Raw genomic sequence first — 17,689 nt, forward strand, 5'->3', positions numbered from 1 at the left:
AGGCCGGTTTCTGGGGTTTTGTTTAGCTTCTATATTTGTTACATAGTTTCTTAAACTGCAGGCTCAGAGGCCTGCAGCAGCAGGTGGGGAACGTTGGAGTCCTCCGTAACTGAAGCAAGCAAGCCTCATGTTAGCTTCAAGCTGCCTGGCTGCAGGCCGCCATCTTGGCTGGCAGTTAATTTGCATATCTCGCTGATTAGCCATTGGGAAGGGTAGCGGATGTACACTAATTACCATGTTTCTCTTTTATTAAATAGGAGATTTTAATTAAAAAGATGCTGTTATAAAAATTGACTTGCCACATGGCTATGAAGTGGCCAGCAGAGAGGTGGATGGGCCTACCCTACAGGCTCCCAAGCCCATTCTGCACACTGCGATGCCTTAAGGTGCCTTGTTCTTCCAGTTTCAAAGTTTCCTCAGAAAGATCTGGTTTAATTATCCTGTACTAGAGGCCCGGTGCACAACCCGGGCATGTGCCATGACCGGGAATCAAACCGTGACCTCCTGGTTCATAGCCATGCCAGCCAGGTGAGTTTACCCTTTTAAAATGTACAATTCAGTAGCATTTAGTACAGTCACAGGTCATACAACCAACATCACTAATTCCAGAACATTTATATCACACCTAAAGAAACCCTGTGCCCAGTCACTTCCTGGCCTCCCTCCCTCAGCCTCTAATCCACTTTGCCCACACTGGACATTTCATATAAAGGAAACCATATAGTATGTAGCCTTTTGGATCTGGCTTTTTCCCTTTAAACAGTTGCAATTAAAATATTTCTTTCTGTTAAAAACTTACATGTTCATTGCAGATAATGAAAAACTCACAGGAAAGCAGGAATAAAATTTAAGTACTCATCCAGTGCTAACCGCTGTTAATGTTAGTATAACATTTAGATGAATTACTTTTACAGAATTGGAAGCATACTATATTGCTTTAGAATCTGTTGACTTAACAAAACCCCAGAAACCTACTTTCAGCCAGCCCCACACTTTTTCTCGTTCCTTTAAATGTATTTGCACAAAGCAAGATTTTTAAGCTTGATTCCCCTATTGTTAGAAATCTGTATTATTTCCAGTACTTTAAAAAATAACTTTTAATAAATAAAACTATAATCAACTTGTTCAAAATTCTATCTTCATAGGCATTCAGTTACTTTCTTGAAACACAATTCCTGAGCTAAAGGGCATACTCATTTTTGAGATTCCTGACACATATTTCCCTCCCCAGAGGCGGCATTCATGCACACCCCCACCAATGGTGGAGCAGAAATCTCATTTTGATCATCTGATCATTAAAATACAAAATCCTCTCAAAATGGCAGGTGCAATATTACAGTTTAAAATTTCACTTTATAAAGTTCAAATGCAGGCAAAACTAAATTAGCACGTAGGGTGTGTGCTTTTGAAGAAAGCTCCAAGGGAGACAACCGGGGGACAGCTATGTCCGGTGTCAGGAGGGGCTGGGGACGGCGGTGCTGGACTTCTGCATGTGAGGGAGGCTGTTCGAGAAACTGTGCTGATGCACTTTATCTTTGTGTATGACGGCTCCTGATCAAAAAGCTTACATTACAGCAGATATTACTTTCTTGTCTAACTTTCACAGAAAACACTGTCCTGGTAAACGGAAATTCCTAAACTAAATGCAAACAACTCTTCAAGTAGCAGAGAAATGCTGAGGGCTCAGCAAGGCGGGGCCTCGACGGGATTAGGAAAAGGGTCCCTTTTGGGAAGAGGATTCTGCGAAAGCTGTGTCTTGGGTCGGAGCGGCTGCTGGGTGCTGCTGGGGAGGTGACCTCCTCTGAGCAGAGAGGAGGAGCCCTCCCACAGGACACGCAGTTCTGCACTTCGGGAGGCGGCGAGGTGGCTGGAGTGCAGACTGGCTCCCACCTCGCAGCCTCCATCTGGAAACCCCTGGGCCGCGCACACAGCAACCCTGGCAGCCCTGACGGATGGCAACGCCACGCACACTGGCATAGACGAGCACAGAAACACACAGAACACACGGGCTTGGACGGCTAGTGCCAGAGCTGCTGGGGAGCAGGTGGACACCCCTTACCGCGTAGCCTTCTGTCTTCTTCTGGCACCATTTCAGCAGAGCGTTGCGCTTCGAGCCGCCGTACTCCCGGGCCAGCGCAGCCAGAGGGTCCCTTCTTTCCACACTGGTTAGAGAGAGGAGCGCACAGTAAAGAGAAGCTGCTAATGTTTAGAGCCCTCAACTATGTAAGAAATAAGTAATCATATTAGAAAGGCAGGAGTCTAGGTCATTTCAGTAAACTCCAAAGAAAAACAACCAAATCAGTCACATTAGCCATACATTTTTATGTCTCAGGGTATGAAAGAAAAATAAGATTGTCTTTCTTGACTATTAGAAGTCTATAAATAGGTTTTAAAAAATTTTTAAGTCCATCTGCTGCTCTTGCCATCTAGCCTTTTACTTATTTACTTAAGTACGGTATCATTTTAATGAAAGATACCTATAGAAAAACTCGTGTGGCAGGGCCCCACTTACGACTGCATGTCAGCTAACAGGTAGGTTAGAAGGGCATTTAAAAACACTGGATAGGCTGCGTGTGGGGGAGATGCTGGGAATGGAGGTGAAAGGCAAAGTCTGTAACAATTACTCAAAAGGGGGCTTTCCAACTCCACAGGAGGCACTCCTGCTCCTCTGTTCTTGGTGCCATCACTCAACTCTGAGCCCCCATTTACCACAGGAAGTGATCTTCCAGGAGCAAGGGCTCCAGTGCCCATCCTCGACTTTTCTATAAACGTCTACGACAATTTTATGCTGCCTAAAATTCCCAAATACTAAAAGGGACTTAAGGTCACACAGTTTCTTCCATGAGGAAGCCAGGGAAGGGGGATTATATTCCCATCCCACTGGAACAGCCTGCGATTTCCCGGCACTGCGTGCAGGAGAGCAGGGATAGGGCAGGGCAGCTCTGGAGTGTCAGCTGTAGCAGCGACAGCGCGAGAGCAGTGGGATTTACTCCTTGGCGTGTGCACCATCACGGCACACGATGTTCACAGCAGTGTGGTGGGCAGTGGGACAGGCACGAGGAGAGCAAGGACGCTGGGCCCGGTACAGAAGGTCTCCAGGGCGGAAAGGCCCCAGGGCCCAGCAAAGGCAAAACTGGGAAAACAAGGACCTCGCTCCCAAGTGACTTTCCTCTCCAGCATATCCCTGGACATGCAGCTCGGACCCTCCCCTGACCTTTCCTCCCGGGCATGTCACTCATCATGCGTAGACCCCCTTGGAGGAGGAACAAGAGGCCAAAAAGTGGCTTCATGCAACTCCGTGTGGGCCCTTGCATGACCAATCCCTTAGCGTTAACCCCTAGGGATAACATCAGTTGTGTTTCTGCTCCAGGCCCAGAAAAGCAGCAAAACCAGACAAGCGGCTGACCTTAGGACCAGCTACAATGACAAATGGCCCCTTGCCCTGGTGCCAAACCATCAGTGGAGACCATGACCCGGAAAGGCCACACCTGGAAAGGTGACAAATATTTATTGAGATCCTCCCCGGGACTTCCCCTGAAAGCCCTTAGGATGGAGGACCAGCAAGGCCCTCTCTAGGGAGCACTGGTTTCCCCACTGGTTTCCTTGCCTCTCTCCTCCTTGAGCTCCAAGGGCCTTTCGTTTGCCTCTGCCCCTTCTACAGCTCACTTATTCTGCCTCTGTGATTGTCTAAATAAACTTCCTCTTACAGTTTGAGTCTTGGCTCTGAATTCTTTCTTAGCCAGAACTCAAGTACCGAGGTTCCTGAACCAAAGTCCAATCTCTGGTAACAACAGCAGCACTTCTTATAATAGCAAACCCTGGAAACAACCAATGTACATCATCTGGAAAATGGATAAACTGGGGATATTTATATAATAGAATACTATATAGCAATAAAAACCAATGAATTACAGATGTATGTAATAACTTGAATGAATAGCAGGAACCTTTGAATTAAGAAACTCCAACAATGTTTTTATGTTTCCAAAGTTGCAAATATGCCCTGGCCAGGTGGCTCAGTTGGTTGGAACATCATCCCAGACACCAAAAGGGTATGGGTTTGATTCCTGGTCAGGTACATACCTAGATTTTGGATTTGATGCCCACTTGGGGCTAGTATGGGAGGCAAAACTCTCTCATGTTGGTTTCTCTCAACATTGGTTTCTCTCTCTCTCTTTCTCTCTCTCTCTCGTCCTCTTTTTCTAAAAATCAATATAAATATCCTCAGGTGAGGATTAAATAAATAAATTTTAAATATGCAATTTAACTGATATACTATTTGTATTGTCTGGGTACACAAAATACACGGAGAAACTGTAAAGACAAACACACAAAGTTCAGAATGGTGATGACCTCGGAGGAGGGCGAGGAAGGGACAGGAGGTGCTGCAAATGGCAGGGGCTAACGGGAAGTTCAAAAGTGTTAATTTCCTTTTCCTGAGCCTGGAAGGTGGTGTCCAGGTTGCTCTCTATCGGGTTGATAATCCTTATACCTTACACATATTTTATTATTTTGTATCCATCCAATATTTAGTAAAGATATTTTAAATGATTTAAAAGGAGTAATGGGATGATTCTAGACTGTGACAATCTGCATCAAGGTAGGGAGGTTTTAAGGAAAACTTTATACTTGAATTAAAGTTTTCTTGTATAATGTGATGCCTGCCTTTCCTCCTATTTGACACATCTGTAAACTCAAACCCACAAGTTTCTGTTAACTATGAAGTTCTGGTCACACTGCCTGTGTTTGCTGTGCCTGGCCTGGGTTTATTCCATTTCCTAGAGATGAATGCCTAGGCCTGACAAACGAGGGAAGACTGAAATGAGTATTTGGGAAACAGTTTCTGTATAAATGGATGACTAAACATTTACCAGTTTTCTTTTAAAAACAGAGCTACCTAGATAAGATTGCAAAAAAATTAATAATAGGATGAGAACTTCCAAGGTAATTTGTATCCTGCCATTGGTTTGTCTCAGTGACATGAATATAAAAATAAGTAACTAATTAATTTCACTAATTTAAGCTTTCACGATTAAGGGTATAGTAAAAATAGCATATTAATACACAAATAGCCTTTTTGTATGCAGTTCTGGCACAAAGAAAAGAGCAATTGGAAAAAATAAAATAAAGTATAAAAGACCCATTTCAGAATAGCACTAATTTTGGTCCTTAAAACCTGTTTTGATTATTTCAATCTCTTGCACATAAACAAGACTGACATTTAATACCTGGAGCTTTAAATTAAACCTCTGAATGATATGCCTTCATTTATTTGGGCCAAAATAATGACTACACCCAAAGATATGGCAAGAGCTGAACTTACTCAGACTTTCAAAAAATCCTTTTATAATATTAATGGTAGTTGCAATGTCTGTTAAAAAGCCATTACTCGTAAGATAGCCAATTCTGTATACTCATCTACCTACCTATTCTTTTCTTTGTTTGATTTTTATAATTTTTTTTATTATTGATTTCAGAGAGGAAGGGAGAGGGAGAAATAGAAACATCAATGATGAGAGAGAATCATTGATTGGCTGCCTCCTGCATGTCCCCTACTGGGGATCGAGCCCCAAACCTGGGCATGTGCCCTGACCAGGAATTGAACTGTGACCTCCTGGTTCATAGGTCTACTCTCAACCATTGATCCATACCAGCCGAGCTATCTACCTATTTTTAATATCTACCTATTTATTGAGGGAAATGCTATGGGTGTACCACAACACAAGAAGTTGAGAATGACATAAAAATGTAACACAAAGAATTTAAGATCCACTAAATTACAGTCTTAATAAGGGCGAAGGCATGCTGCTATGCACAGTGAATTAAACACCCAAATGAGTGGGAGATGCCTCAGGCGAAGAAAGGGGGTGCTGATGCCCCCAGGTGGTTAGTGAAACCTCATGCACAGTTTGCCCTGGAAGGAGAGGTGCTCAGGAGTTCAAGGTCACAAGGCACACCCTGCGGCTGGAACCTTGGCTCAGAAGTGCCTGCATCAAGCTGCAAAGGCAGAGGAAGAACAGGCTTTGCTGACTGAGGGGCCGGGACATTCTGCACATGTGGGGGCGGGGCGGGGGCCTAGCTTGCGGAGAACCGGAGACGGGTGGAATGTGGACCCACGCGGAGGTGTCGGACACGGCTGCACAGGAAGCACTCAGTGCTCCAGAGGCTGACCCCACGCGGAGAAGCAGGACATGACGGAGGGGAGGCGGTGGCAGATTTGTGAAAGCAAAGACAGCCTTCCGTGGCCACCCGGCGGTCTCTGCCCACGCCATCGCTACTCCAGCCCTCAGCTCCTGCTTAAGCACCCGCTAAACAGCCTTAGCAATACCCCTCCCATTTCTTGCAGCCACTGTTGACTGTCCCACTACCACTGCACACATCAAAGCCAGACCTCCACACGCCTGGTGGCTCCACTGCTTTACCAAAACGAGTGCCAGCACCTGTCGCTGGCATGTGCACTGTGGCTCCCGTCAGCCTTTCCTGGTGTGACGTCCTAAGGACGCACCTCCCAGCCCAGACTGGCGGAAAGCCTACCACAAGCGCCCGACTCCCCAACCACTGCAGCCCGCGGTCCAGTCTCCCTGACTAACACCACGTCCCAGCTCGTGCCAGAGTGCGGACCCCTGCAGGCGCCGGCAGAGCTACTGCTTCCTCTCCCTGATTTCCTGGTCCAACAGCAGCACCGAGCACCAGCTAGCTCCTTGTCCCACAGCCCTCGTGTCACTCTGCATCTATAGTGCAGAGCCTCTCCCTTGCTGAAGGCAGGCACTGGGTCTTAACTGCTTTCATCCAGGAAATATGTGTAGAAGTGCAGTGACCATTAAGTGATGAGGAATGACGTGCTTCTCACCACTCCAACTGCTCTGAAGCCGAAAATGAAGAAACCTGTATAGACTCCCTCTCCCTTCTTCTAAGAAAGCCAACAGGTTTTAGAACAGCTAATAGAGAGAATCAATAAGCCCTGAAGCCTCGGATGTTACTCCAGACCAGATTTCTGGACTGCCAGCACAATCCCTTGGGCAATAAAAATGAAAAAAACTCAAGTTGCTGAACACCATACTCCCTAGCTTTGAGTCTTCTATTGAATCTCCAAGGCTGAAAATCAGCTTAAGGGTTCAAAGGGGGCGGGGAATGATGAGGAAAATAAGACATTTTTTGTGGGGGAGGGAGCTAGCAGCCTGACTCTGTACCTAGTTAATCAATATCCTTAATGCACATTCCTGTTAGTCTATAATCTAATCACTGCCCCTTCCCTAATTATCTGGTCTTACAAGACCTATTTACCTAAATACTTAGATAAAACATGAACCATATACAACTCCCAGAGGGGGTTATCAGTGCTGGCGCCATCCCAACACATGGGGTTTTTACAAAGCCCGTGAAAGGTCCGGAAGTCTGATCCTCATTTGGAGGACAAAGAAGCCAAAGGGTATAAAAGAAAACTTCCTCCATATTGGTTTGCTCAGAATTTGGAAACAGGCTCCCCTGAGTCACAGTGCTAGTATGTCTGGATATAAATGGGGTTTTCCTGTATCTCTGGGTACTCCTGTGTATTTTTTGGTTGCCTGGTAAATTCTGTAACAAAAGGCATAAATTAAGGAAGACCCAAGGGCACCGGCCCACTGTCCATCTGATTTCTCGCTGTTTATAACGTGGTACCTGAGTTTGCTGTGTGGCCTCAAGCCCCCGGTGGACGTGCTCAGCAGCCTCGTGCTTCCGAAGCCCAGGGCCGGGGGTCTGCTCAGCGACTCCAGGGAGGGGCTCTTGCGGAGGTAAGGGTCTGGCTTCAGGTTGTCAGCTCTTCCCTTCAGAAGACCTGTGTGCACAACAACACGATCACTACGCCCGAAGGACAGGGTCTGACTGGTCATCGCACTTTTTAAAACGTGGTACCCGAGTTTGTACGGTACAATTCTCCTTTTATTCCCAATACAAATAGATAACAGATATAGTTTCTGGATAAGCAATAAAAATGCAAACAGGGAAGTGATATTTTCTGGAAAGGACGGCTCAGGCAGGGATGACTATATAATTCAAAGGGACTAATGCCAGATTATCCCCTTTTAGAAATCATTCAGAATTTCTAGACCCACAAGAGCGCTGGGCCTGCGCCCTTATTAAGAGCTTGTGCCACTGCACAGGTCAATGCCCACGAAGCCAGCTCTGTCCTGAGGCCGGTACTCGGTTTTCTCTGATGGGCATCTGAGAGGGGGCTGGTGGGGAGGTGCCTAAGGGACCATCAGGTCACAGGTGGCAGCAGGCAGCTGGGAACCAAGAACGACAATTATTTCACAGGAGAAAAAGCCTGACTTTCTAAAAAGAAGCAAAAGGAAGTCTTTTCAGGCTCCTCTCTGCTGTCACATTCGTCTGAGTCAAAACAGGTAACAAAGCAGGCTGATTCCGGCTGGCATTTCTTAATGGGCCCCAAGGCATCCGGCGGGAGAACATTCTGGGCTGTCTAGTTTGCATTTACAAAGGAAAGGGGAGCTCCGAGAATGAAGCAACCTGCTCAGTACCATAGGCAAGCCCTCAGTCACCTCCTCGGGCACCTTAAATAGTCGTGGAAGAAAATACTATTCGTACACCTAACAGCCACCAATTATGGGGAGCTGGAAGAGCAGGGAAAAACAGTGTTTACACCACTAAAGAAAACAACAAAAACACACATTAATCCCATTTCTACAGTTTCTGATGACTCAGTGTTGTCCAGCCTGAAAGCAAGCAATTTTCACATGTAATCCTTCTCGGATAGTAAACAGAAGCACCTGGCAGACAGTGCCAGGTGGGGCAGACAGTGCCAGGTGAACACACACACACACCCAACAAACTAGTCACTCGGAGGCAATGGCTGCTGTGGTCTCAGCGTCAGCATTTACCTGGTTAATTAGAAGGCTTTCTCTACACAAATGGGAATTTTAAGGCTAGAAGAACGGAAAAGACACAAATATTGTGACTAAAAGCTCACCTACTACACTTGAAATGGTTAAGATAATAAATGCTGTGTCACAGGTATTTACCACAGGCAGAGCCACACGTGCCTACGCCCAGCACCGCGCCTGCAGGCAAGCTGCTCCCGTCACATCACTGAGCGCGTGCAGAAGGCAAGCCGGCAGGCCCGGTGCTCTGCTTTCACCTCCCTCCGCTCCTCGGGGGTCACCCGGTTGGCACAGGAATAGCAACCTGCTCCGGGCCTCACTCACCCCTTCTCCGTTTTTCTCACTTTGCCAACCTTGGACTACCCACTGGTCCTTGGTCACCATTTTCTTCTTCCTGGCATCATTGCTATGAAGCAAAATCCTTTGTAAACCTTTATCATTTCTTTATGAAGCTGTGAATCAGAGCATCACCAGCCTCATGACCGAAAGGCCACACTGGGGGAGAAAATGAGGAAAACTCGCATCCTGGTCCTGGGGCCGTTTAAAATCAGTGTGGCTCTGTCTCCATAGGGCTGGGTCTCTCACATGTCAGTGCAGCGCACAGGCCCAGGTAACCTGAAATTCTCGATGTCAGTATTTATCTCAGTCTAAAATCCTTAATTCCATGAACAAGAAAACAGAACTCAGAAGGGAAAAAATAAGGTAGTAAGGTAAAAGAATTTACAAAGAGTGAAACTTATCTCATAAAAACAACTATTTTCAGAATTAAATCTGTCCACGTGTGACCATGATCCAAAAGAAGTGCAGTAGGAACGTACTTTTATTCACACCATGTTACAGAAGTTCTATCTTAACTTAAGAGCAAAGGACTTCTACCTATGCAATTCGATATTTGGCTTTCTCTGCTTCCGACAGGCACTAGTAAATAGCCAGTAAGTGTTCTTGTCATTTTTGCTTCCTCACAACAGTGGCCATGCAGACACAGAAATAAATGGCTCAGGTGTGTGGCCTGGACAACCTTCACATGCTGCTAAGGTCTCTGTCCTGCAGGTGAGCTGATGTGCAGAGACAGTGAGCCCGGTGACAAGAGCGACCCTGTTGCAGCACTAGGCCCTGGGGCCAAGTCCACTCAACCTTTGCAGCCGTCTACTGGGCAGACAGCCTTCTCTGCACTTTGGAGAGGAGGGAGCACAGCACAGAGGTGGCATAACATGGCCACAGCCAGGCTGCAGGTGGCAGTGCCGGGCTCAAACCCAGCAGTCCCACTCCTGGGTCCCCTGTACCGGAGTGCCCTATAAGCGTGTGCCCCCGTAACTGTGCCCCATAACTGAGTGCCCCATAACTGAGTGTCCCGTAACCGTGTGCCCTGTAACTGTGCCCTGTAACCGTGTGCCCGGTAACTATGCCCTGTATCCATGTGCCCCGTAACTGTGCCCCATAACTGAGTGCCCCGTAATCGTGTGCCCTGTAACCGTGTGCCCCATAACCGTGTGCCCCGTAACCGTGTGCCCCGGAACTGTGCCCCGTAACCGAGTGCCCCGTAACCGTGCCCCGTAACCGAGTGCCCCGTAACCGTGTGCCCAGTAACCAAGTGCCCCGTAACTGAGTGCCCTGTAACCGTGTGCCCCGTAACTCTGCGTGGCTTTCAGCGGGGGAGGCATGGCAGGAGTGAACATGTGACACTGAGGACTACAGCTACAACCAGCACTTCCTTGTCAAGATGTGACTTTCAACAATACGTGGATGAGGATTATTCTCAAAGACAAAAATATCTCAAAAGTCATATTTTAGAAATTATGGAAGCAATAGACTGTCAGAATCAGATCTAAGTTTTTTCTTAAAATACTTTTTTTAAATTTTCCTGAAATACAGTATAAAACAAACACACACACACACACACACACACACACACACACACTCCTCCCCCAGCCGGACGCTGCCCCGGAGCCCTGACAGAGAAGGGCACGGCGCAGGAAGCAGGCTCTCACCCCTCATCACACACCCTGAGAGCTTGAAATCGTCTGGAATAAATGCCATGGACTATTTTTCTAAGCTCGGTTCATGCTAAGAAAAGTGAGCCCCACAAAAAAGTAAGTGATCACATTGAAGACGATTTACCTGAGAGGGGAAGGTCGGGAAGGTCCAAGCGCTGGGCCACTCCTTTGCTGGCTGGGCGAACGCCGCTGTAGGTTGAGTGCCTCTACAAAACAAAGGGCACAGCAGCACAGGTGAACTTGTGACATCAGGACCAGCTCAGGCCAGGTGTGCACACATGTATGTACACGGGTTCTCAAGCTCATCCAAATCACCAGGGGGAGCTTTTACAACAACGTATTAGTGTGAAAAGATAACAAACGCACTTGGCATGATCCTCAAAGGGTCCAGAGAAGACACATAGCTAAAAGGAAGTCTGCCTTCCCTGTTCCTCTCCCTGGGGGTAATCATTATTTTATTTTTTTTTAAAGTTTTTATTGATTTTAGAGAGAGGAAAGGAGATGGAGTGAGAGAAACATCAATAATGAGAATCACTGATTGGCTGCCTCCTGTACACCCCACACTAGGGATCGAGCCTGCAACCCGGGCACGTGCCCGAACCGGGAATCCAACTGTGACTTCTTGATTCATGGGTCGATGCTCAAACACTGAGCCACACTGACTAGGCAGGTGTAATCATTATTAATCAGCTTTGTGAATATCTTCCTGGAATATTCTATGCATATTCAAGGATATGTGTAAAAACACTGTTTCTTAATGGCCAACAGATACATGAAAAGATGCTCAACATCACTAATTATCAGGGAAATACAAATCAAAACTATAATGAGATATCATCTCACACCTGTTAGCATAGTCATTATAAAACAATAACAAAAGAACAGAAAATAACAAATGTTGGCAAAATGTGGAAAAACTATAACCTTCGTGCACTGTAGGTGGGTAAGTAAAATGGTGCAGCACAATGGAAAAGAATAGGGAAGTTCCTGAAATCATTAAAAACAGAACTCCCAGCCCCGTTAGGTGTTCAGTTGGTTGGCGCATTGTCCTGTACACCAAAAAGATTGCAGGGGCAATTCCTGGTCAGGACACTACCTAGGTTGCAGGTTCAATCCTGGATTGATGTTTCTCTCTCACATCAATGTTTCTCTCTTTCTCTTCCTCTCTCTAGAAAAAAATCAATAAACATATCCTTGGGTGAGGATTTAAAAAGAACAGAACTGCCATATGACCCAGCAATCTCACTTCTGGATATATATCCAAAATTACTGAAAATAGGATCTTGAAGAGACACCGGCACAGCCAGGTTCCTGGCAGCATTATTCACACTAGCCAAGAGGTGAAAACAACCTGAATGTCCACCAACAGATGAATGGATTAAAAATGTGGCGTTTACCCAGTTTCATTAAGGAGGTACTATATGAATCAACTGTTTCAATTTAAAACAAACTATTTCAATTACCATAACATAATTGTTAAAAACCACGATTTGCTCATAATTCTGCAATTTGAGCAGGGGTGGCAGGGATAGCTCTTCTTGGCTACATGTACTTTTGACAAGGGCAGTTCAGCAAGGACTTGACCCCCAGGATCCCACCGGGCAGTGGCCGGAAGGGCATGGCGCCGGGCATCCCTCTTTTTCTCTGTGATGTCTTCCTCCACGGCCTCTCTCTACGCACGAGGCTACTCTCTCTTGGGTACATTTGACGTTTTTGCTATCCAAGAGGGTAAACGTGGGTACTGCAAAGCTTTCCGAGGCTTCTGTCCATAAGTTATACAAAATCACTCTGCTCCACTCTGCCGACCAAAACAAGTCAAAGAGCTAGACTAAATTCAAGGGGAGGAGACAGCCTCTACGGCACAGGAGCCACCACTAACTCAGCCAAGTTTTCAGACAATCTGCCACTCACCTTCTCGCTTTTGTTTCCAATAAAAGTACGGTGGGGGGAAGAAAATGTGGTGTCTACATACCATGAAATATTTTCAGTCTTAAAGCAGGAAATCCTGCCCCTGGTACACCGTGAAGGAACCTGGGAACAGTACCTGCGACGCGGGCAGGGATGCATTGGTGCTGGTGTGCCCTAACGCTGACCCCAGATCTTGACAGAAACGATAGTCCTAGGCAAGCACTCAGGAAAAGAGGCAGCCTGGGAACCCTTCCCGGATGCTCAGCGCAGACTAGGGCCTTCTCCTCCCGCCCTCCGGTAATTCCTTTCTGCCTCACTAGCTAGAGTGATTCCTGATATTTGACAATTAATCGAGATACACTCTTTATACAGAAAAAGCCTAAGTGCAGGGGTCCCCAAACTACGGTCCGCGGGCCACACGCAAATACAAATATTGTATTTGTTCCCATTTTGTTTTTTTACTTCAAAATAAGATATGTGCAGTATGCATAGGAATTTGTTCATAGTTTTTTTTTAAACTATAGTCCGGCCCTCCAACGGTCTGAGGGACAGTGAACTGGCCCCCTGTTTAAAAAGTTTGAGGACCCCTGCCTAGGTGGGCAAAAATTTGTAAAAGAATTTCACTGTATTGTTTCTTAATAAGTTTAATACAAATTAAGCTAAATGCCCATCAATAGAGGTATATTTAAATAAATAGTTTCATATAACATAGCCTTAAAAATGAATTATTTTGCCCTAACCGGTTTGGCTCAGTGGATAGAGCGTCAGCCTGCGGACTCAAGGGTCACAGGTTCGATTCCAGTCAAGGGCATGTGGCAACTTGCCCAGGCAATGTGGCTCAGTGGTTGACTGTCAACCTAGGAGCCAAGAAGTTACCAGTTAGATTCACTGTCAGGGCACATGCCTGGGTTGCAGGCTCGATCCCTAGTAGGAGATGTGCAGGAGGCAGCCAATCAATGATTCTCTCTCATCATTGATGTTTCTATCTCTCTCTTTCTGTTCCTCTATGAAATCAATAAAAATATATTTTTAAAAAATGAAACATCAACCTGAGAGACACACTGATTGGTTTCCTCCTGAATGCACCGCAACTGATGTACATGCCCTTGAACAGGAATCAAACCAGTGACCCTTCGGACTACAGCTCAAGGCTCTAACCATGGAACCAAACTGGCCACTGCAGCCTGGCTGGCATGGTTCAGTGTTTGAGTGTCGACCTATGTCACAGTTTCATTCCCAATCAGGGCACATGCCTGGGCTGTGCCTACCGGGGACATGCAGGAGACAGCTGATCAATGATTCAATAGATTTGATGATTATCAAAATATAAATAATTGTTTTATTGGTTTTATATATAAGGTGGTGGAATATACCTTAAAGGGCAAAAAGTAAAAAACAAAACAAAAAAACACCTTAAAAGATCCCAAACAATATGCATAGCTACCAAGGACACCAGGAAAGGGTGCCTGTTAATGACAGCATCGATCTTAGTGCAGGAAAAGCAGAGTGTTGCGTGTTATTTATCACATCACAAGCCCTGGTCTTAAAGAGGAAGGAACACTTCCAAGCTTCTTTAATGAGGCCAGCATTATCCTCATTCCAAAACCAGATAAAGACACTACAAAGAAAGAGAATTACTAGCCAATATCCCTGATGAACACAGATGCTAAAATCCTCAACAAAATATTAGCAAATCAGATCCAGCAATATATTGAAAAGATCATACACCATGACCAACTGGGATTTATTCCAGGGATACAAGGCTGGTTCAATATTCAATAAACAATGCAAATCAATAAATGCGATACATCACATAAACATACTAAAAGACAAAAATCACATTATTATACCAAGTAGATGCAGAAAAAACATTTGACAAAATCCAATACCCTTTTTAAAAATAAAAACTCTCAGCAAGGCGGGTGTAGAAGGATCATACCTCAACATGATAAAGGCCATATATGACAGGCCCACAGCCAACATCATACTCAATGGACAAAAACTAACACCATTTCCCTAAGAACAGGAACAAGACAGGGATGTCTGCTTCCACCACTCTTATTCAACATAGTACTGGAAGTCCTACCCACAGCAATCAGGCAAGAAGAAGAAATAAAAGGCCTTCAAATTGGAAAGGAGGAAGTAAAACTCTCATTATTCGCAGATGACATGATATTTATATAAAAAATCCTAAAGACTCTACCAAAAACTACTAGAGTTAATAAAGGAATTCAGCAATGAAGCAGAATATAAAATCAACATCCACAAACAGGTGTCTTTTTTATACACCGATAATGAATTCTCAGAAAGAGAAACTAAAAAAAAAAAAAAAAAAATCCAATTTACCATGTCATAAAAAAAGTAAGATACTTAGAAATAAACTTAACCAAGGCGGTAAAAGACTTGTAGTTGGAAAACTACAGGACATTGAAAATAGAGATAGAAGAAGATATAAACAAGTGGAAGAGTATTCCATGTTCATGGACTGGTATAATTAACATCATTAAAATGTCCATAATAGCCAAGGCAATCTACAGATTCAATGCAGTCCCTATTAAAATACCAATAGCATATTTCACAGTGCTAGAACAAATACTCCAAAAACTTATATGGAATCAAAAAAAAGACCCCAAATAGCTGCAGCAATTTTGAAGAAGAAGAAAAACAAAGATGAAGGAATCACAATGCCAGATTTCAAATTATACCACAAAGCCACTGTACTCAAAACAGGCTGGTACTGGCACAAGAACAGGCATATAGATGAATGGAACAGAACAGAGACCCTAGTTAATATTTGACAAAGGAAGCAAGAGTATACAGTGGAGTCAATACAGTCTCTTCAGTAAATGGTGTTGAGAAAATTGGACAGATACAAGGCAAAAAAAAAAAAAAAATGAAACTAGACCAGCAACACACACAAGAATAAACTCAAAATGGATAAAAGACTTGAATGTAAATCAGGGAACCAAAAACTCCCAGAAGAAACCATAGGCAGCAAAATCTCAGACACCTCTCATAGCAATATGTTTACAGATACATCTCCTAGGACAAAGGAAACTAGGGATAAAACAAACAAATGGGACTGCATCAAAATAAGAAGCTTCTGCACAGCAAAAGAAACCATCAAAATGAAAAGGGGCCTAACAGGTTTGGCTCAGTGGATAGCGCGTCAGCCTGTGGACTGAAGGGTCCCAGGTTCAATTCCCGTCGAGGGCACGTACCTTGGTTGCGGGCATGCCCCCGGTGGGGGGTGTGCAGGAGGCAGCTGATCGATGTTTCTCTCTCATCGATGTTTCTAACTCTCTATCCCTCTTCCTTCCTCTCTGTAAAAAAAAAATAAAAAATGAAAAGGGAGCCCACCATATGGGAGGAAATATTTGGCAATGATACATCTGATAAAGGGTTAATATCCAAAATATATAAGGAACTCATACAACTTAACAAAAGGAATAATAAACAATCCAATTGAAAAAGGACCTAAATAGACACTTCTCCAAAGAGGACATACAGATGGCCAAGAGACATGAAAAAATGCTAAGTCACTGATCATCAGTGAGATGCAAAATAAAATAACAATGAGGTATCACCTCACACCTGTCAGAATGGCTACCATCAACAAAACAACAAATGACAAGTGCTGGCGAGGATGTGGAGAAAAGGGAACCCTAGTGCACTGATGGTGGGAATGCAGACTGGTGCAGCCACTGTGGGAAACAGTATGGAGTTTCCTCAAAAAATTAAATATGGAACTGCCATTTGACCCAGTGACCCCACTTCTGTGAATATATCCTAAGAAACCTGAAAAACCAATCAGAAAGAATGTATGCACCCCTATGTTCATAGCAGCACAATTTACAATAGCTAAGATCTGGAAACTGCCCAAATACCCATCAGTAGATGAGTGGATAAAAGCTGTGGTACATTTACACCATGGGATACTATGCAGCTGTAAAATAGAAGAATCTCTTACCCTTTGAGACAGCATGGAGGGACCTGGAGAGTATCATGCTAAGTGAGGTAAGTGAGTCAGAGAAAGACAAGTATCACATGGTCGCACTCATAGGTGGAATCTAAGTAACAAAATAAACTGATGAACGGAGTGGATCGGGAGACAGGGAAGCATGGAACAGAGTGCGACTCTCGGAGGGAAGGCGGGGGAGGATGGATGGTGGGAGGTAATCAACTAAAGACCTTGTATGCACATATGCATGGCCATGGACACAGACAATAGGGTGCTGAAGGCCTGGGGCAGGAAGGAGGGTGGGCCGGAGGGGGTCAGGGGTCAATGGGAGGAAAAGGGGGACATATGTAATACTTCCAACAATAATTATTTTTTAAAAAGTGTTTTTATAAACAAACACACAAACACACACACACACACACACACACATAAAAGAAAAACCCCGGTCTTAGAAAATGCCAAGAAGCTTTGGTCTGAATCCATCAGAAAACAGCACAGACGCAGGTTGCATCTAGTGAGCTCCTACGAATTGATAAATTGTAAACATTCCTTCTGAGGGCATTTTAGAACAAACAATTCTTTGAGAAAAACATCTAGTTCAGTGTTCATTTCTAGTAAAAATTACAATCTTCATTTAATTGAAAACTTCAAGTGTCATCTTACGGGGAAAAAAAGTTACCAAAATTGTATGAAGGTTATAGTGTCTCTCTTGGACCTTTATTAGGCATTAAAAGTGTAAATTTTAATTAAAATTAAACTAATATTGCCCAGCCAGCATAGATCAGTGGTTGAGCATCGACCTATGAACCAGAAGATCATGGTTCGATTCTGGGTTGGGCACATGCCCAGGTTGCGGGCTTGATTCCCAGTGTGGGTGTGCAGGAGGCAGCCGATCAATGATTCACTCATCATTGATGTTTCTATCTCTTGCCCTCTCCCTTTCTCTCTGA

The 17,689-nt window shown here is 44.7% G+C and overlaps 1 protein-coding gene across 11 annotated transcripts in view; it reads right to left on the reverse strand.

Annotated features, from left to right (window-relative positions):
* SPECC1 (sperm antigen with calponin homology and coiled-coil domains 1) overlaps positions 1–17,689 on the reverse strand; it is a 273,056-nt gene that overhangs the window by 38,643 nt on the left and 216,724 nt on the right. For 8 of the 11 annotated variants that reach the window (XM_015558364.1, XM_015558363.1, XM_015558365.1 and 5 more), the window contains exons 10-13: positions 10,995–11,076; positions 7,660–7,816; positions 3,708–3,818; positions 2,060–2,162 (exon numbers count right to left, since the gene is read on the reverse strand). In XM_015558364.1, coding sequence (XP_015413850.1) covers positions 2,060–2,162; positions 3,708–3,818; positions 7,660–7,816; positions 10,995–11,076 — 453 coding nt within the window. Of the gene's footprint in view, positions 1–2,059; positions 2,163–3,707; positions 3,819–7,659; positions 7,817–10,994; positions 11,077–17,689 lie in introns of those variants that run through there. The other 3 variants (XM_015558367.1, XM_006779289.2, XM_015558371.1) reach the window with 3 other exon arrangements.

Source organism: Myotis davidii, unplaced genomic scaffold (genome assembly GCF_000327345.1).
Source record: "Myotis davidii unplaced genomic scaffold, ASM32734v1 scaffold129, whole genome shotgun sequence".
Taxonomy (NCBI): Eukaryota; Metazoa; Chordata; class Mammalia; order Chiroptera; family Vespertilionidae; genus Myotis; species Myotis davidii.